General features: G+C 55.2%; 1 protein-coding gene across 4 annotated transcripts in view; it reads left to right on the top strand.

The window, feature by feature from the left end:
* The window catches only part of ADCY3 (adenylate cyclase 3), a 90,162-nt gene that overhangs the window by 49,510 nt on the left and 20,715 nt on the right, over positions 1 to 19,937 (top strand). For all 4 annotated transcript variants that reach the window (XM_053891087.1, XM_053891085.1, XM_053891089.1 and 1 more), the window contains exons 4-6: positions 18,764 to 18,894; positions 19,424 to 19,535; positions 19,688 to 19,815. In XM_053891087.1, coding sequence (XP_053747062.1) covers positions 18,764 to 18,894; positions 19,424 to 19,535; positions 19,688 to 19,815 — 371 coding nt within the window. The remainder of the gene's footprint in view (positions 1 to 18,763; positions 18,895 to 19,423; positions 19,536 to 19,687; positions 19,816 to 19,937) is intronic.

Here is a 19,937-nt window from a genome sequence, read left to right on the forward strand (position 1 = left end):
TGAAATCCGTCGGAACTTGAGTTTTGACCTCTCATTTTTTATTAATTTTGATATACTTAAAGTCAACATGGATTTTTACAAAAATGCATCAAAATATCTTCCAACAATGAAGTAATGCTGATACATGTCCATCATGATGCATTTGCATCTACCCCAAATTAGTATTTTTACCTTTTTGGGCACAGTGCAAAGGCCTCCCAACATTTAATTCCCCTTCCCCCAGACTTTCTGGCTATTGCAAGTATTTTATTTATCCTTTTTTTATTTATTTTTATTTTTTTTTAATGTTTATTTATTTTTGAGAGAGACAGAGCATGAGCGGGGGAGGCAGAGAGAGAGGGAGACACAGAATCTGAAGCAAGTTCCAGGCTCTGAGCTGTAGCGCAGAGCCCGATGCGGGGCTCGAACTCTTGAACTGCGGGATCATGACCTGAGCCTGAAGTCAGATACTAAACCAGCTGAGCCACCCAGGCGCCCCCCCCCCCCTTTTTCTAAAGTTTATTTATTTATTTTGAGAGAGAGAGAGATGGGGGGACGGGCAGAGAGAGAGAAAGAATCCCAAGCAGGCTCTGCCCTGTCAGTCCAGCTCTTCCATCCTCTTGAAGAATTGCCCTTAGTGTCACTCTTCACGAAGGTCTGTTAGGGAAGTCTCTGCATTTCTAATTGCCTGGAAACGTGTTCAGTTTGCTTTCGGTTTTGGAAGTCACTTGCTGTCAGAGGTAGAATTCTAGGTCGACAGCGCTGGACTCAGAGCCCTTTGGAGGTGTCATTCCATTATCCTGTGGCTTCTGCTATTTTTGTTGAAATGCCGGCTGGCTGGCTGACACACTCTTGCTCCTTTTAAAGTAATACGTAGCTTTTGTATTTTTTTCCTCCGGTTGCTCTTACAGTCTGTCTCTGGTGTCCAGCAGTTTCATGGTGACGCGCCTGGCGGTTTTCTTTGCAGTTACCCCGCGTGGTATTTGAGGAGCTTCTTGAATTGATGGCTTGATGTCTTTCATCAGTTTTGAGATGTTCAGCCAGTATCTCTTTGCCCCATTCTTTCCTTTCCTTCCGGGACTCTAGATGTCCTTGTTAGACATTACCATGTTCCAGAAATCTCTGTGTTTTTTTCTAAATCTTCCTTTTTTTTTTTCCTGCGCTTCAGACTGAATATTTATACTGATGTGACTTCCAGGTTACTAATCCTTTGTCTGCTCAGTGCTTGAGCTCCTCTGTTGCATCCTTAATTTCAATATTGCATTTTTTTTCATCTCTAGAATTTCCTTTTGACTTAAGTAAAAGACACATTCCACTTCTCTGGTTAAGTTCTCCATTTTGTCATCTATTCTTTGTAACATAGTAAAAATTTCAAACTTTTGGACAATGGCAATATCTGAAATACTGACGGGTCTGCTTTTCCCTGTTGATTTTTGGTCCCATCTCATGGCATCATGGCCTTTAACATTTTTTTTTTAATTAAAAAAATTTTTTTTGAAGTTTGAGAAAGAGCACGGGTTGGGGAGGGGCAGAGAGAAAGGAAGAGAGAGAGAATCCCAAGCAGGCTCCACACTGTCAGCGTGGAGCCCCATGTGGGGCTCGAACTCGCGAAACCGTGAGATCATGATCTGAGCCGAAACCACGAGTCGGATGCTTAACTGACTGAGCCACCCGCATCCTGGCCTTTTTAAAAAAATGCTGGATAAATTAAATGCTGAATATCATGTATGGAAAATAGTAGCAGCTCTGAAGGATATGTCTCTCCAGAGAGGACTGACTTTTCTTGTACCTCACCTTGATCCAATGTGGGGTCTAAAAGATTTGGGGCTGGGTTTTAGTCCGAGAGCTGGTTTCTGTTGTGCCTACTCTTAGGAAATAGTCCTTCAAGGGTCTTAACTCAGAGGCTGGTCCTCCCCTTGAAGGATCCTGGACTCCCCACCACAATAAGACAGCCAAACTACCCTTCGGTGTTAGCCTCTCAGCTCTCACTTTCCACTTGGGTTCTTGGTCTCTCACCCCATGTCGCTTGGCGGTGGGCAGACGCCTTGCAGGATTTGTGTAGAGAAAGGCTCTCTTGTCTCCTGGACCTCACCCCTCTGCTCTGCCTTGGAATGCTTGCTCACCCATCCTTGCTTCTCCACCCCCTTGAAAGCTGAAGCCATTGCTCTCTGTCCATCCTCTGAACCCTGACCTCAAGGGCAAAAGTGACAGAGTGTGTTGGGCTTGCTCAAGTGTGTTTGCCCTCAGAGACCTTGTCCCCTCCCATCCTAGCCACCTTGGTTGTTTCCCATAGGCTTCAGATAGCCGTCTTATCCAGCTTCTGTAGTTGTTCGTGGCTTAAGTGTCCGTCTGGTGTAAGCTCCTCTGTAATAGCAAGAAAGAGGGGTGCCTAGGGGGCTCAGTCGGTTGGGCGTCCAACTTCGGCTCAGGTCATGATCTCGTGGTTCATAAGTTCAAGCCCCGCTTTGGGCCTGCTGCTGTCAGCACAGATCCTCTGTCTCCCCCGCCCCCCGCCCCCGCCCCCCCCCCCCCCCCCCGCCTCTGCCCCTCCCCTGCTTGCACTGGCTTTCTCTCTCAAAAATAAACATTTTTTAAAAATAGCAAGAAGCAAAGGTTGGATGTTATTTTACACTTCTTTATGTTGATTTTTAAGTAGCTAAAAATGTACGTAGTATAAAATCGTGAAGGTGTGAAAAAGGTTATACCGTGGAAGGTAAGCTTCTCACACACAGCTGTCCTCTTCCCCGTCCCTCAGACAGCCACCGTCATGTCTCGTGTGCCCTTTCAGGATTCCAGTTCTTTCCAAATGTGGATCTGGGACACAGACTTTTCACACCCACGCAAATAGTATATCCCCTCTTCCGTACTTGATCTTTCACCTGCTGTCTTCGAGAGGGTTCTAAGTCGACGTGGCACTGCCTCATCCTTGTTAGTGACTGCATTGTATTCCATTATAGAGACGTGACATTTCTTTAATTGGGCTCCTAATTGTACAGTTGAGTGGCACCAAGTACCCCCACAGTGTTGTGCAACCGTCACCACTATTTGCTTCTAGAACTTTTTCATCATCTCAAACCGAAACGCCATGGCCATTAAACATGAGCTCTCCCACCTCCTTTCCCCCGGTCCTGGCTACCGCCATCCTGCTTTCTATGTCTATGAATTTACCTTTTCCAGGCACCTCACATAAGTGGAATCAGACACTATTTGTCCTTCTGGGACCGGCTTGTTGCACTCTGCGTGGTGTCTTCGGGGCTCATCCGTGTTGCAGCCCCTGTCAGGATTTCCTTCCTTTTCAAGGTTGAATGATACTCCGTTGCATGCGTATACCCCATTTGTTTATCCGTTCATTTGTGGAGGGATACTGGGTTGTTTCCACCTTTCAGCTGCTGTGAACACGGCTGTGCGGGGTACCTGATTGAGTCTCTGCTCTCAGTTCTTGGGGGCATATACCCTGAGGTCGAGTTGCTGGGTCGTATGGTAGTTCTACGTAGAGTTCTAATTTTTTGAGAAACCAGGCACGTACATTTTTATTTTATTTTTTAAGTGCTTTTATTTTTTTAAGTTTATTTATTTGAGGCGGGGGCAGAAAAAGGAGAGAGAGAATCCCAGGCGGGCCCCCCCCCCCCCCCCCCGTTGTGGGGCTCGATCTCACCAACTGTGAGATTGTGACCTGAGCCGAAATCAAGAGTCAGATGCTTAACCAACTGAACCACCCAGGCGCCCTGGCACATTTTTAATGTTGAGAAATATTACCAAATCATCTCATATAGAGGTTCTAACGATTGGCACTCCTCCCGACCGTGAATGGGAGCGCACTTAGACGGTTAAAGTTTCCTTGTTTATCGAGAAAAGGCTTCTTTGACGTGGAACCTGCAGCTCCTCCAGAAATGCCTGTTGACAAACCCCAGTGGCGGGGGAGAGGCCCCACGGCGGTAGTGGTGGCCTGTGAGCCCTTTCCTGCTGTTGACTCTTTTGGTTGAAGTCACAGCCAGGTAGACTGGGGTTTGGGAGAGGCTTCTGTGTATTTTTTGACATATGTCGTGCAATATCTGTTAAGCGCAAGTGTAAAGAAAAAAACGCTGATAGACAATTATTCTTTCAAGTCTTTTGTGCTTCTGTGTTTTGAGAGGGTCCTAAAACCATGTTTTTCTGATTATAGAAGTACCGCCTCATTCTCGTAGAGGATTCTCGTAGAAAGCAGCCAAGAATTCTTATAAGAGTATAAGAGTAGCAGCCGAGAACCAGATATTCGAGCCTTTACGGCTGTGTCCTGTGGCTGCTGTGGACATTAAATGTAAAGAGCGTGTTCAGCGCCGTGTCTGGACCCCGTAGCCACTCGTACTGACTACTGTCGTGCTGCTGTTGGTGGATAAAAGTGTGCAGAAACAGAGAAGTATAGAAAAGACCCCCAAACTTCCCATCGTTTGGGTGCTTCTTTTAAAAACAATTTTAAAAAATACAAACGTGATCAGTCGTGTGCTCAGCTAGGAAAGGTTTTCGAACTTTGCGGGTTTGCTTTGCTTTTTCTTTTTCCTTTCCGCGGAGGGGACGTTCTTACAAAGTTAACCACGTAAAAGTGTGCAGTCAAGTACCTTCCCCGTGTTGTCCAGGCACCACCTCTGTCTGGTCCCAGAACATACTCATCGCCTCAAAAGAAAACCCCATGCCCAAGCCTGATTTTTTAAAACCACAGAGAAGGGTACCTGGTGAGTGTCGGGACAGCCCCGAGCAGTAGGTTCCTTTCCTTGCCCGGAAGGACAGGAGCCTGAGATCCGTGCACACACACACCCACATGCTGCATGCTCCTCTCCGTGAGAGTCTGAAGCTTGCACCAGAGGCAAGTCCTGCCGGGGAGTTTGGACCTGGGATTTACATCCAACGCTTCCTCCAGCATTTTCTGGGCAACAGTGAGACCTGGTTTTCCAACCTTCTCACCTTTCTCACCTTTCCCACCTTTCCCACCTTTCCCACCCTTCCCACCTTTCCCACCCTTCCCACCTTTCTCACCTTCTCATCTTCAGTTTTCTGAAAAAGGGAGATTAAAGATGGTGCCATTCATCAGGTTGTTGGGGAATCACTTGAAGTAAGGACACGAAGCCGAGTCAAACATGGTGAGGCCCTTCAGTGCTATTGCTGCTGTCACAATGGCTCCTGCTCCAGGGATGCCGAGGTGGGAGGAGACCCAGGTGGCTGCCTCCCACGGGGCTGACTTGACTTCCCGGGCAAGTTGGCCGAGGGCAGACCAGGAGCAGAGACCGGCGGTCCCATCTCACTGTCCTCCTGTGAGGGCCGCTGGTGAGTATAAAAATGAGATCACGGGGTGAAAACGCTAGAAAGGGCTGCAGAAAGTCCTAGAAGGAGATGAAACAGAAGCTGGCTTGGACGTGGCTCCCGTTTGAGGAGCTGTTTGAGGTCAGTGCCACAGTAGCCACTCACGGTGTTTAAACGCCTGTGTAAAAAAAATGCCCAATTAAATTCTCAGCATCTCCTTTGCAGAGGCGGCTCCATTTCAGAATTTGGCTCTTACGATCCGCATCCCGCTTTGTATTTTGTCGGCGTGGCTTTATCTTGTCCTCTAAACTGCCTTGGGAGGAAGCACCGTGTGCTGAGGGGAAGTCCTGCCCTGGTGGCTGTGTGGCCTCCCGCGGGCAGGCTCCTCTCTGGGCCTCGGCCCCTCCTCAGTTAGTGAGGCCCAGGGGATCCCATCCCAGATCCTCTGATTCGGTTTTCTTTACTGCTGTCACCGGGGAGGTTGCTCTCTCATGTGAAAGTTCCCAGCCTCCTGCTAAGGGCAGGCGACTCCCAACAGGTGGACATCAGCCGTCGTCCCCAGGGAAGGTTCAAAGCAGCCCTGGGCCTGGTGCACAGGCTTCCCCTTCTGCTTTGCCACCGAGGTGGGCATGTCCGGGTAGTGAAAAGAAGAGGCATGGGCGTCTCCGGTTCCAGTCACTCCTGCTGAAGGCTCTCTGGCTCCAGGCTTCTTTCTGCAGGGAGGGGCAGGGCCGGACAGCTCTGAGGTCCTTGCGGAGCTGAGGTCCGGGAGGGTGGCCCTGGCGTGCTCGTGTCTCACTTTGTAGGCAGTCCATGGCCCTTACCTGTGACACATGGCCGTCAAAGTGGACTTGAGGACCCAGCTCCATGGGCCCGTTAAGGTAGAGCAGGAAACCCAGGGGACTGAAGAACTGGGGTTGTTTTCCTTTATTCCCCTGAGGCCATGCACCAGAGTTTAGTTGGGGACCTTGCAGGTTGCTAAGCGCCCCAGCTGCCATCTGGGAACGACAGGCATCGGGGAAATCCACCCGGCACATACCTACTGCCAGGTACAAACTACAGAATCATGAGCTCCCCTGGATCTCACGCTCCGAGTTCCCTTCCCAGGGAGGGGGACGTGGTTGAAGTCAAGGAAGCGGCGGAGGGTGGAAGGACGACGGGATGGCACAGAGGGCAGCCAGCCTTTCCTTCAGACCACATTCCGTTAGATGGGTCAGCCTGTCCTTATCAGGGAAGAGAGGGCTGCCCTCTGTCCCCACCCTTCAGAGGTGAGGAGGGAGAGCCCAGGGCTGACCGTGCAGGGTTGAGTCTAGGTCAGAAAACCACCCACCGGCCCCAGTTAGGGCCAGGTCATGTTCATCCGGGGCGCCCTAGGGAGCGCAGTGTAGGCTGACACTGGGTGGTTTTCCACTTAGCTCCTGGGGGGACACGCAGGGCAGAATGGCCACTTTGCTCTACCTTTCCTTTTACTTAAACCCAAAGCTCAGGGTCACTGTGACCAGGGATGGCCTTTCTTCTTCACGGTGGAGTCTTTCCCTAGGTGCAGGACCTTCCGCCCTTGAGCATGTCTTGGAGGGAAGACCCACCCCTTTACCATAAAAGCCACAAACTTCTCTCCCGGGAGCCCCCGAGCTTGGGATTCTGGCATGCTGCCATTTCGTAAGCTCGGCTGTGTCTTGTCTTCTTGATGTCCCTCCTTGCACTCTGCCCACGCCTGCTTCACTGTTCCCTTCGAGGCCTTTTGCCGTGAGGGTAAGGCAGAGAGTAATCCCGCCCCTGAGCCTTGCTCTCACGAGAGGCTGGTGGGGAAGAGGGAAGTCAGGGCGGGAGAGAGACAGACACACAGATACTGAGCGAGAAGAACCGAGAAATCAGCTACCTCTTGTCCTCAGTTGTCCATCGTGACTGTTGTCCTGGCAACAGTGAGATTGGGGCTGGGGACCCGTCTCCTGGGGAGCCGTGGGGGGAGAGGAGGCTGGTGGGGTGGGAGGAACGTGGTCCCACTGCGCCACAGCTCTGCCTCTTGCTGCGTGGTGGCCTGCGGCCAGGCTCTTGTGCCAGCGGCACCTGACGCAGGTGGGGCAGACCCGTCGTCTACTAGACAGCCACAGAGGACCCCCTCATCCCAACGTCAACCAAGAAATACACTTGCTGTCTTAACTTCCTCACACGCCCACTCGTGAATATAGCTAATAGTTGTTAAGTTTTCGTTTTTAGCCTTGAATGTATCTTGGTTTGAGAAAAGCCAGAAGGCGGATTGCCCATGGTGTGGGGTAGAAATCCGTGCTTCTGTTGGTTCCCACCCCCCACTTCTTGGATTTCACAGAATGTTCTTCATTCTAGCATTTCAGCACTTAGAACAAATCCGCATTTTAGATAATGCAGGTGATGAGCCGCGGAGCACAGGTTGTTCTAAAGCCTTGACGGGCTCCTGGCAGTGGGAGGACATCTGCTGTGTCAGGTAGACCCGGGCCCTGGTGGTGATGACAGCATTGCAGACGGCACTGTGTGTGTGGGGGGGGGGGGGGGGGGGGGGCGTGGCTTCTGAGCTGGGGCCCTGCCGGGGTCACATCCTGCCACGGCACTTTTATCCCTGGTTTTAGCGTCTGCTGTCCATGACCAGCTATGGAATATCCCCGCCTTTCTCTGGCTGTGGGACCGACATCTTGTTTAGTAATGGCGTAGTTGATTGGACAGTTACCTTGTGTCAAGTCCCGGGGCTGCATTTTTACTGGATTATCTCATTTAATCGTCGCAGCAAACCCAGAGAAGGGTGGGCACGCATTCCCTCCTGGCCACGGCTTCTGTTCAGTTCTGTTTACTAGGTGTTTCAGTTGTAGTCTCTGGACATCTGGCCTGTGGGCATCGGCTTTGTTTGACCTGCCCAGAGTTTTAAATTTCTAATACTTAAGGATTTGGACATTCTATATAAAAACTTGCATTTCTGACCACCTTGGGAAATGGGAGGATCTGACAACGCAGGGCTCAGGAGTAAGGTTTGCATTCACATCCTCGCCAGGCCACTTACTTGCCCCGTGTCCTTGAGTCAGTTATCATGCCCTCTGACCCCGTTTCTTTGTCTGTGAAATGAGATTGGAATAAGATTGTTAGAAGGTCTAAAGGAGAGCATTGCACAAATATTTGGGGCATTCTTCTAGGCACTAGGGATGTAGTTGTAAGCAGAACAGATTCCAGTGGGGGAGATAGATATTAAATAAATGAGTATATGCTATTAGAGGTAGGACAGTGGTGGGCAAAGCAGGAGAAGGAGCATAGGAATTGCCTGGGGGCGAAGGAAGGTTGCTATTTAATATTGTGTGGCCAGAGAAGCCTTTCTGATAAAGTGAGACTTGAGTAGAGACCTGAAGTTAGGGCGTGAGCCATGCCACGTTCCAGGGAGAGGGAGCAGTAAGTGCAAAGGCCCTGAGGTACGTTCACAGGACATCATGGCAGCAGGTGAAGGTGGAGTAGAAGTGAGAGGAAGAGAGGTAGGAGGTAAAGGAGGGAGATGATGAGGAACAAGTCCTGTAGGACCTTGTAAGGACCATGGCTTTTTCCCTGAAGGAGATTGGAGACATTGGAGGGCTGTAGGTTTTGTTTTTTTGTGTTTTTTTTAATATGAAATTTATTGTCAGATTGCTTTCCATACAACATCCAGTGCTCATCCCAACAGGTGCCCTCCTCAATGCCCATCACCCACCCTCCCCTCCCTCCCACCCCCCATCAACCCTCAGTTTATTCTCAGTTATTAAGAGTCTCTTATGGTTTGGCTCCCTCCCTCTCTTTTTTTTTCCTTCCCCTCCCCCATGGTCTTCTGTTAAGCTTCTCAGGATCCACATAAGAATGAAAACATACGGTATCTGTCTTTCTCTGCCTGACTTATTTTACTTAGGATAACACTCACCAGTTCCATCCACATTGCTATAAAAGGCCATATTTCATTCTTTCTCATTGCCGAGTAGTATTCCATTGTGTATATAAATCAGAATTTATGTATCCATTCATCAGTTTGATGGACATATAGAGGGTTGTAGGTTTTAAATGGATCAGTCTGGCTGCCGGTGGAGAAGAGACAGCAGTGGAAGCAGGGAGGCCAGTTAGAAGCTATGTAGTAATTTTAGGGAGAGCGGATAATGGCTTAGACCAGGATGGAAGTGATGAGGGGAAGGATTCTGGGTGTTTTTTGAAGGCAGAGCCAACAGATCTCACTGCTGAGTGGCATGGGGGATGGGGGAGTGGGGAGTCCGTGATGGCTGTCAGGATTTTAGCCCGGAGGCGATCGGAAGGGCGGGTGGCTCTTTACAGAGACGGGAGGATGGTGAGAGGAATGGGTTCGGTGGGGGATGGAGAGTCAGGACCCGCTGAGTTGGAGATGCCTCACAGACATCCAGGAAGGCAGTCATCCTGCGCTCTAAACACACATCTGGCAGGCTGGAAGGGCTGTGCCTGCATTTGCAGACTCCTGCTGGGCCCTCCCGGGCGAGGATGGTGGGCCCTGTAGGACAGCGCCTCAGGCTGGGGAGCTCAATGCCAGTTGGCAACCAGGCAGCACCTGGGGAAACTTTTATCATTTCTCCTCAAAGACAATAGGAGGTGATTCTGCTACGTGAGTCTCAGACCTGCACCCTCTCTTCTTCCCCAGAGGCTCTCGGGGCCTTGCAGAAGGCAGCCAGAGGGGGGACAAGGAGAGAAGCACCCAGTAGAAACTCCGTTTCCCCGGTGACTGCCTCGGCACGCCAAGCCCCTCTGTGTCCTGGCATGTGCCGCCGGGAACATGGTGCTACGCGCCCAGATGGCAGAAGCAACACGGGACGGTATAACCCAGAGGATCTGGCCGGGGCACAGCTGGGAGCTTGCATTTCTGCGGCTCCTTAAATATGCAGCAGGAGAGCAGCCGTGAGCGCAAAGTAGAGCACGGAGCCGGTGCCCAGGGCGCCGGGGAAGGTGGCTGTGGAGGGCGTCAGCACCTGCTGAGGAGGCTCAGAGAGGTGTGTTCGGAGTTGGATTTAACAAGGTGGATGTGGATTCTTGGGTGGCTTTTCAGGAAGAGGAGTGGGTGCTGGCCAGTGTGCGGTGGGGAGAATGGAGTCCTGATCCACGTGGAAGGGCAGAGGCAGGTTAGTGAGGGCTGAGCGGGGAGGCGGAGGGAGTCCTCCCCGGACTGCAGTGGCTCATCCCTGGTGTGGGAGGGACCAGAGTCAGCAGCCAGGCCAGCCCTGGGGCGGGGGGGAGGTCAGGAGCCCGGCCAGCCCTGGAGGGGGACCGGAGGGGAGGCCCAGGGAGAAGAGGAAGGTGGGAGCTGTGTTTGGGAAAAGCACCAGCAAGATTTATTGCTCCCCTGGGAGGAGGCAGAGGGAGTGAAGCCAAACCACGAGCGACCCTCACAAGTAGAGAGCGGGTCTGTTTAACCCGCTGGAAACTTCGTGCCCGGGGTGGGTTGAGCTGTTGCTTCCAGGTCAAGGTCGGAAGCGGATACTGAGCTCTTTCCCATGGATCACAGAGGCGGCTGCAGCGTCGTTCTCAAGGCGGCACTCTAGGCGGCGGCTCTGTGTTACCCACGGTGGGCGCGGAAGCCGTATTTACGTGCCGCGGCGTTCTAGAGCTGTGCTGTCTGATGTGGTAGCCACTAGGCACGTGTGGCTACTTCAGTGAAATGAATTAAAATCTAAAAATTAAAACTCACTTCCTCTGTTGGACTGGCCACTCTTCGTGTCCTCGGCAGCTACAAGTGACTACGGCTACCATACTGGACAGCACAGGTTACAGAGCATTTCTTTGCAGAAAGTTCTGGCAGTGCTGTGCTAGAGGGTGACGGCCTGCCCCTCGGGCCACATCTCCTCGTTGACGGCTCAGCATCTCACCAGATCTCTGAGGGGCACCTGCTCTGTATAGCCACACTAGGCGAGGGCTATAGATTCCACACACACGACCGTATTTGCGCCTAAAGGGCAATCTCCTGATAATTGCAGTCACCTTGGCCCCCGTCTCTAGAGACTAGGCAGGCCTCCGGGCAAGTGACCGAAGTCCCATGGTTTGTGTCCCCTCTTCCCCTCCAGCAGGGTAAGGGTTCTGGGCTGCCCCTGGCTCTGTGCAACTTCTGTTCCAGGTGACATGTCCTGGTGGTGACTTAGTTGTTAGTCTGGCTCCCACAATGCCAAGATTAAGTGTGGCCCTGCTTCCTTCTTGGAGCCGACATCTTGAGAGACCCTGGGGATGCTGGCTCGGAGCCTGTTTTCACATTGGAGGGTCTTGTTTAAAGAGATGCTGGGTTTTGAGTGCTACAGCCCCTCGTCCCCTGTGAATTCCCACACCCCTGGCTGAAGACAGCATAGCACTCCTGCCCCCGAGACCAGTCACTCCCAGGTGACCTGACTGCCCTGACCACCCGAGCTCTTAGGAGTACTCTTCACCTCTGACCTGCCCAGCATTTAGCTTGGGGACTTGCAGAGACGACCAGTGACTGTTCTTTGAGTGAGGTTGTGACCGTGTCTTTTGGACGGAGTAGCACATGTGGATCCCTAGTCTAGATGGTGGCTGCCTGCCCCCCGGCACGGCTCTGGAGTTTCCAGATTATACATGCCGTGGTCCTTCGCCTTCTCTTCAGGGAGAGGTGAGCCGTTTGGGCTCTGACCTCCCAGGGCTAGCCGGCCGGGGCCTCCTGCCCCCCATCTCCTTCCTCTGCTGCCTCCTCTGCCCAGCGGGTCAGGCCAGGATGGGCACTGTTGGAGTCCATTGCCCTTTTCTGGCTTTGAAGCGGCCCGGAAGCTCTAAGAGTCTGGAGAAATCAGGCCCAGAACAGATGTGTTTGTGGACAGCTGTGTCTCTGCTCATAGCCCGTGATGGGTTGTAGTGACGTGTGTGTACACACAGCACATGTATAGGGCACACGTGGGCATACACGAGGCCCCACCATACAGACTTTACATGTTTGCTTCATGCAGCATCTCACCAGATCACTGCTGAGTTCTCTCTCCATTGAAGTCTCCCTCCCTCCCGCTGCCCCCTTTTTGAGGATGTTGCAGAAACTCAGCTTCTCATCAGCCAAGCTCATGTATCCAAATCCCTGCCGGCTGCCTTGCTGTAATGAACTCCTGAATGCCTCATCAGGGCCCCTGGGAACAGTGCAGGCCTCCTGCCTCTGTCTCGATCCTGAGCCAGCACAGAGGCGTGGCCTGGCCTGAGTCACCACTGAGGAGGAGGAGGCTCGATTGGTTCCTTCCCAGAGCCTGAGGGGGGACCATGCTGACAGACGGCCCCGGTGAGGGGCTCACTGCTCACCTGAGCAGTGCAGCAAATGCGTGTTTACAGATCTCCATCCCAGGCCCAGGACACGTGCTGCGCCCCAGCCAGCCGCCCCCCCTCCCCGACCCCCGGGTGGCACACCGCCCAGGACGGGCCTCAGGTGCTTCTCCCCAGGATCTGGGTAGTTTTTTTGCTGTACCCAGAAAGCCCGCTAGAGACTTTCACGGCTTGTTCGTTCTTTTGGCTTATTTGGTTCTTTTCCCAGAGAGGGTCACGGCCTTGACTTTGCGTGTATTTTTAGGATAACCATCCAAGCACGGCAGGACCGGAGGGAGACCGAGTGAGGCAGCTCACCACCTTCTCCGTCTCTCTGTGTGGCGCCATGTCGCAGGGCCCCAGGCCTGGACTTACGGAGTCTGGTGGTTCCCTGTCCCCGGGCTAGTCTTCCATCCTGCGCTTGACTCCCTGCTCACCCAGCGTCCGGGGCAGGAGCTCACTAGCTCTCAGGGCAGCGCATTCTTCGACTGAACTGCTTTGACTCTTCGAACATTCTTTCTGCGCTGGAAGCAACAGCCTGCTCCCCACAGCTTTCCATCACTAGCTTCCTCCGGGGGGACCTCCGGAGCAAGTGTCTTCCCTTTTCTATACAACTGCCGTCCTCAGACGTGAAGGTCGCTCTGTGCCACTGCAGAGCCCCCACTCCTCTGGCCGGGTTCCCAGCTCCTCAGCCCCCCTTTGATGCCTGGCCTCAGGCTCCTACACCCTGTGGTCACTCCCCGGTGGGGGCCTGGGTGAACTGTGTCCTTGGGGAAACCTTTCTCCTCTGATGCTCCCGAAGTGGCACTTCCAAAGTTGAATGTGCTTGCGAGCTGCCTGAGGGTATCTGGGCCTCCTGAGGAACCAGCCTCAGGTGATGCTGAGGCTGCCACTCTGAAGGCCAGACTGGGTCGTGGGTCCTAATGTCCTGAGGGATGGCTCAGCCGAACCAGGGACCTCCCTGAGCCCGACGTCCAGGGACTCCCCATAGATTTCTCCTCCAGGTAGCAGCATCGAATGCCAAGTTCCCCACATCAACCACGTGTTCTTGGGCCGCCTTCAGTCCATTGGGTGGCATCACACTGCACATGTGTCCTAGCAGAGGCCTTCTGGAACTGACGCAGCTGGCCTCCCTCACGGACTTGGGGTGGCTCAGCATCTCCGGGCCCTCATGTCTGGCCCTGTTGGTTACACTCAGGGTCCACTGCCAGTCACTGAGACAGGGCCTCACAGCACTGGCCCGTTTTCTCGTGCCCTCAGCCAGTGAGGGGCGGGGGGGACACTGAGGCTGAGGGAGGTCACTGAGGCCTGCCCAGGTCTGTCATGGAGGCCCGGGGGTCCACCTCAGCAGCACCCACCTCCTCTCCCCTGCTGACCCATCAGAAGAAATTCCAGCAGCTGCCACTGGCCCGGCCTGGCCTCCCTGAGCCCCACAGGTGGTCTGGGATGCTGCCGGGCCCCGTGCTGGGGCACCGCGTACATCTCAGCTCAGTCCCCATCTGCAAGGAGTAGCCAGGTGCCCTAACAACTCCATGAGCACTGGGGCCCACAGAATGTTCCAGTGGGCTCACCTCTGGGTTTCTAGAACAGTGTCGTCAGGTCCTTGCTAGGGAAGATTTGGGCACTTCTTGTTCCTTCACATTTGTAGCGGAACAGCGTCCAGTGTGGGTGGGAGAATTCGTGTGTGAAAAGCACATCCTTTGGTGTAGAAGAAAACACCACCCGTTCTTTTGGTCAAAGAGCCCTGGGTTCCAGTGCTGTCTGTCACTAACTCTGAGGAACCTGGGATAAACCATTTAGCCCCTCCATGCCTTGGTTGGGTCACCTGCAAAATGGAGACAGTATTACACGTATGTAAAAGTTGAGGGCAGATGAGAAAGTCTTAGCGAAGAAGAGGGACGATTTTGATATTGGTCACTGGTGTCCATTTGCCCAGTGAGTTGTGGTATTTGAGAGCTACAGCAAGAAACCAGCCTATGGTGATTGTTCTGTCGCTCGGCAACCTAAGAGGGCCTCTGCCTCCTCTCCGTTGTGCGGTGGGGCAGGGGTCCTCCCCGGCCATCAGTCTCCTCCCTCAGCTCACATCCAAGCAGACATGGGGGTCCAAAGCCCGCCTCCCCCCCCGGACTTGCAAGAACTGTTATTACAGGCTGGGGTCAGGGTCACAGCTGGCGGCAACAGGACGTTTTGTGTTTATTTCCGGTTTAGAAAGTATTTTGAAAAAGCAGCCCTAGCAGTATAACCATATAGCAGTTTTGAAAAACATTTCAGGTTTTCTCTGAATTCCATTCGCCAGATCAAGTTACCCTTTCATGTTTCGTTCAGACTCTTCCGCCTTGACTCAGATGCACATGTGGGTCTGTGGTCCCCTTCTCAGGATACAGTTGCTGTCTGGTCATTTTCTTATCGTCGCACTTTTCATTATGGTCACTTCTGAGGTTCCATAATCTTCCATCTGAAGGATGTGTCCCGGTCGAATGAGCCGTCAGCTGGGCATTTGGGCCACTTAGTCTTTTCCTCGAGTATGAGTGAGGTTACAGTGCAATTCTTGCACACACATCTTTTTACTTTTCTTGGATTATTTCTATTGGAGAAATTCCCAGGAGAGCTATTAATGGGTCAGAGACTTGGAACATTCTTATGACTTTCGAAACATATAGTAGTTGCTATTTTAGGAAGAGCGGGCTCTGCCTCTATGCCGGGGAGGCCAAGCCACATCCCGCACCTGCTCTGGGCGGCCCTGCACCCCTGAAGACGCCTGGCTGTGTTTTCAGAGAAATTGGGACTGTGGTCAGGGGCACGAAGCACCTCTCAGGACTAGTCTGGCTCCAAGGGAACCCAGAGAAGCTCTTCTGGAGGGTCAGGGTCTGAGAGGGCGGGAAAGGCCTGACAGTGTGGGTGACGGCTGCTGGGGTTGCACAGGCTGGCCCAGCACAGCACTGTGACTTTCCTAATCCTTGGTGTCCCGCGCCCCCTGCTGGCTCACACACCTGAGCAACCTCTTCCCCAGGCTGGCGGGTGCCCCCCACGCTCCTCACACATCTGCCTCTTCCTCCCCCTAGTGAGCGCCTGCATGCACCTCTGGTGGGGTGTGGGGAGGGGAGGTGGGGAAGGAGGGAGACAAAGGCTAAAACACGCATGGAAGCTGGGACCCTTGTTTGCATCTCCTTCGTCATTGTGCCTGACCAGACAGAGCTCCTACTCCTGGCCAAGTGACTCTGAGGACTTTCTGCTCACCTCGAACACCCCACTGGGACTCTTAACCTATAAACCTGTGGCCAACTTCAAAGCCCAAAGGAGGTTTAGGCCTCGTCTTCCTGAGATATCTGCCGACCCCACGCCCTCAGTAACACTTCACCTCAGGTGACAGAAGAGCTGTAATACATTGAGCACTTGCCGTGTGCAGGCACGGTTCTCAGTGCCTTCGGGTCAGGGTCACTTCGTCCTGCTTTCCCAACGAGGAAACCAAGGCACAGGGGAGTTAGCGGCAGCCTGGTGTCACACAGTGAGTCGGTGGCAATATAGGGAACTGAGGGAGCTGGGCCGTCGGGCTCTTAACTGCCACGCCCTCCTGTCCCTGCCGGCCTGGCACAGACCAGCGCGCCTCACACTCGGGCGGGGACTACGACCCCGGATTCCAGCCCCAGGCTCGCTGCCACCTCCCAGCCTGCCTCCTCCCCCCAGGCTGCCCTGAGAGCCCGCAGGGCCCCGGGTCTCTCTGGCTTTTCTCGAAAATCCTCCCGGAGGCTCCTGTTCTTCCCCAGCTGAGCGCTTTCTCCAAGGTGTCTGGGTTTAGTTCGGTTTCAGAAGCCCCCTCGCCGCACACCGGCAGGGCAGACGGGTGTGCCGGGGTGCAGCGTCCAGGAGACCCCGTTGCTCCTTCCTGGGCTCAGATGGAGGTCATAACACTGGGGTTATTTCGGCTTCTCATTCCCCTGCAACGCTGCTGCTCGTGAGGGTTTTAGCAGTGCTGGAGACAGCTGTGGAAACGGAAGAATAACGGTGGTCGTTGTAAGTGCCAGGCCCGCCGGGCCAAGGGGGCCTCGCTTGCTTACGACGGTGTAACTTCCGCAAGAGGACCGATTCTCCCCACGAAAACCGGGATGAGAGGGACCTTCCTGTGGTGCGATGGGTGAGCGGGCGGGGGCTCTGGTCTCAGACTGTCCGGGAGAGGAAGGGCAGGGGCTGTCCCTGCAGCAAAGCTGACTTCTCCCGGAGGAGGTGAGGCCCCAGCCCTCTGCCCAGACCCTGGGGAGCCTCTTGGGCTGCCCCACCCGGAGGAGAGGAGCAGAACCTCCCCACCTTGGTTCTCCTGCCTCAGAGAAGGTGTGTTTAAAGTACAGGTAGAGCTGGGTTCTCTGGCCTCAGGGCCCGCTGAACACAAGGGAGAACAGGAGCCCGGTGCCCTCACCCTGCCCGGCGCACCCCGGTGCCTGGGGCCCTCACCCTGCCCGGGGCCCTGGTGGGGGACGAGGTCCCCCAGCCCTGTACCCACCAGGCTGGTGTCCCTGCCAAGCCTGTGTTCCTCTGGGTCCAGTAACCCCTGGGCAGGCCAGGCAGCAGCTCGTGGCGTAGCCCCCAGGTGGCTCCGGCAGCCGGCACTCAACACACAGCACGCCTGGCCCTCCCACGCCCGCCCGCCTTCCTCCTCCCTGTCCGCTGCCCTGTGCGGCATGGCTCCCTCAGAACCACTCCACCGCTGGGCTCAGACCCTGCCGTGCCTCTGCTCCCAGTCTTGTCTCGGTCTCCTCCCCTACCCCCTCCCCACTTCTCTCGCTGCTGTGCCCCACGGGCCTCCACTCAGCCTCGCCGTAGCCCCACTTCCCGGCCTCCATCCTGCGAACCTCAGGTTCTCCCCATCTTGGGGCGCAGGGTTCCTGGCACAGCACCCTGCCTGGGCTTCTGGCTCTGGCTTCACCCCCTTGCACCCACTCCCGGGGGCTGTCTCCTGTCCCCTGTCCCTGTTGCTCAGCCTGAGCCGTGCTGCGGGGCTGCAGGCTCAACCCATGAGCCAGCTCAGTGTCTGCCTGCCACGCGTCCCAAATCTGCCCTGGTTTTCCCCTCACCTCTCTCTCCTCCTCTGTTCCTCACTTAAAGAGACCGGCACCTTCCACCCAGAGGCCCAAGCCACGGGCCTGTCCCGCCTGCTTGATGCAAGCTGTCGCCAAGCCCCACTTTGCCCAGATGACTGCTAACTGGTCACCTGGCCTGCCCTCCTGTGTCACAGCCCTGGGCACTGGGCCTACCCCACAGCTTTCAGGAAGGAGCTCCCCGTTCCTTGCCTCGCACACGAGGCCCTTCAGGATGCGAACCAGGGGTTGGCAGACGTTTTCTGGAAAGCGCCAGAAACCCCTTTCGGTTTTGCAGGCCACGTCTTCTCTGTCACAGCAACTCGACTCTGTTGGAGCGAGGGGGCAGCCAGAGGTGACATGTAAACAAACGAGCTTGGCTGCCCCCCCCCCCCCCCCCCCCCGCGAGACACTATCTGTGCGAACTGCAGCAGCCAGGTTTGGCCCGCAGGTGGCAGTGTGGACCCCCCCCCAAACCTAGCCGTGGGGCCGCTGTTCCCTGTTCCCGCCCCCATGGAAACCACTGCAAGTCCCTGAACCTCCTGTCCCAGGTCTCTGGGCCTGGTGTGAGCAGCTCCCTCTGACGAGATGTTCCCAGCATCTCAGTCGGCAAGCCTCACTTCTGGGAAGTGTCCCTGATTGCCCCCAACACCCCCGGCAGACTCTGACACCCACCCTTCTTCGTTACTGCCCGCTGTCCCTCTCCCGTCTGGGCATTTACCGTAATGCACTGCGCTGGGCCCGCTTACCCATCCCCATGAGACCCTCAGCCCTCTGAGGGCAGCGTTTTGTGGCATTGGCACGTTATAGCATGCCGCCTGGCACCTAGTCGGTCTTCAGTCATGTTCAGTCAGAATTCTCGGGTGATTGCTCTGTGCATGCTGGGGTGGGTGACCCAGATCCTGCACCCTCCCGGTGCAGGAGAGAACAGGTCCACGTAGGAACTGCCACCTTTCCTGTGGCATTGAGGACACTCTGGAGGTACAGAACCAAGTTTGGGTTTCTTCATGGATTTCTGACTCCCGTGAGGGCTTTTAAGGTGTGCCGTCACAGCCCTGAGCCTGTTGCCCTGGGCCTCCGGCTGCCTCCCAGCGTGGGGGAGGCCCCTGTAAGGCCCCGTGGGGTCAGCTGCTTCTCCACCAACCCTCTCCTCCTCCTCCCAGGAGAACCTTATGCTTTCCATCCTGCCCAAGCATGTGGCTGACGAGATGCTAAAGGACATGAAGAAGGACGAGAGCCAAAAGGACCAGCAGCAGTTCAACACCATGTACATGTATCGCCACGAGAACGTCAGGTGCGCCGGCCCGTGGGCCTGGGCTCCAAGAGCGGAACGGGGGCTGGGCTTTGTGGGGTCAGCCAAGCACTGTGGGATTCGAGAGTCTTCCCCCAGGACTAGAAGTTAGGCCATGCCTTCAGTGTGAGCCCCGTGGGAGCAGTCTTGCAGACGGATGCCGGGAATGAGCCGTCTGGGCCATGTAGTCAGTCCCCATCATCGCACAGACGTCACCCAGAGTGCGGGGGTGACGTCTGTGAGGTCACCCAGCCATTCCGGGCCGGCTAGGGGCTAACAGCTGTGTTCCTACCAAGACGGGTGACTTCATCACGGGGCAGGAGCAGGCAGCGTGGGGGAAGGAGGCCCGGAGAGGAGAGGCCCACGAGGATAAACTAAACGTCAGAGCCCCGCATTCGCCCTGGGAGTGCCAGGGGCTTGCCGCTTTGGGGTCGAGCAGGGACCCCTCTGCTGTGGTCCTGGGGCAGGAGCTGGTGGTGGGGCCAGGCACGCTGCCCGGAGCCTCACGGTGGCGCCCTCCCTGCTCTCCCAGCATCCTCTTTGCGGACATCGTGGGCTTCACCCAGCTGTCTTCCGCCTGCAGTGCCCAGGAGCTCGTGAAGCTGCTCAACGAGCTCTTCGCCCGCTTTGACAAGCTGGCGGCCGTGAGTACCCGGCCCCCGCTCGGCCTCCGGCGCGGCGGGGGGCCACCCTCGGGGTTCCCACGGTCGCCTCGCACGGGTGCCTGCTCTGCCCCCTGCCCGCCCTCCTTGCCCGCGAGGGACTCAGAGCCACGCCGCACACCCTGTTCTTTCAGAAATACCACCAGCTGCGGATTAAGATCCTGGGCGACTGTTACTACTGCATCTGTGGCCTGCCCGACTACCGGGAGGACCACGCCGTCTGCTCCATCCTTATGGGGCTCGCCATGGTGGAGGCCATCTCGTGAGTGGGGGCCTCTGGGGGGAGGGGCTCTGGACCGCGGGAGAGGCGGGCCTTCCGTGGTCCGGCGTGGGGGCTCGGCGCACCCCAGGCCCCCACGGGACGTGGGTGCTGTGTTGGTCGGC

Source organism: Panthera pardus, unplaced genomic scaffold, assembly GCF_024362965.1.
Source record: "Panthera pardus isolate Hobbes unplaced genomic scaffold, ASM2436296v1 HiC_scaffold_26, whole genome shotgun sequence".
Classification (NCBI taxonomy): Eukaryota; Metazoa; Chordata; class Mammalia; order Carnivora; family Felidae; genus Panthera; species Panthera pardus.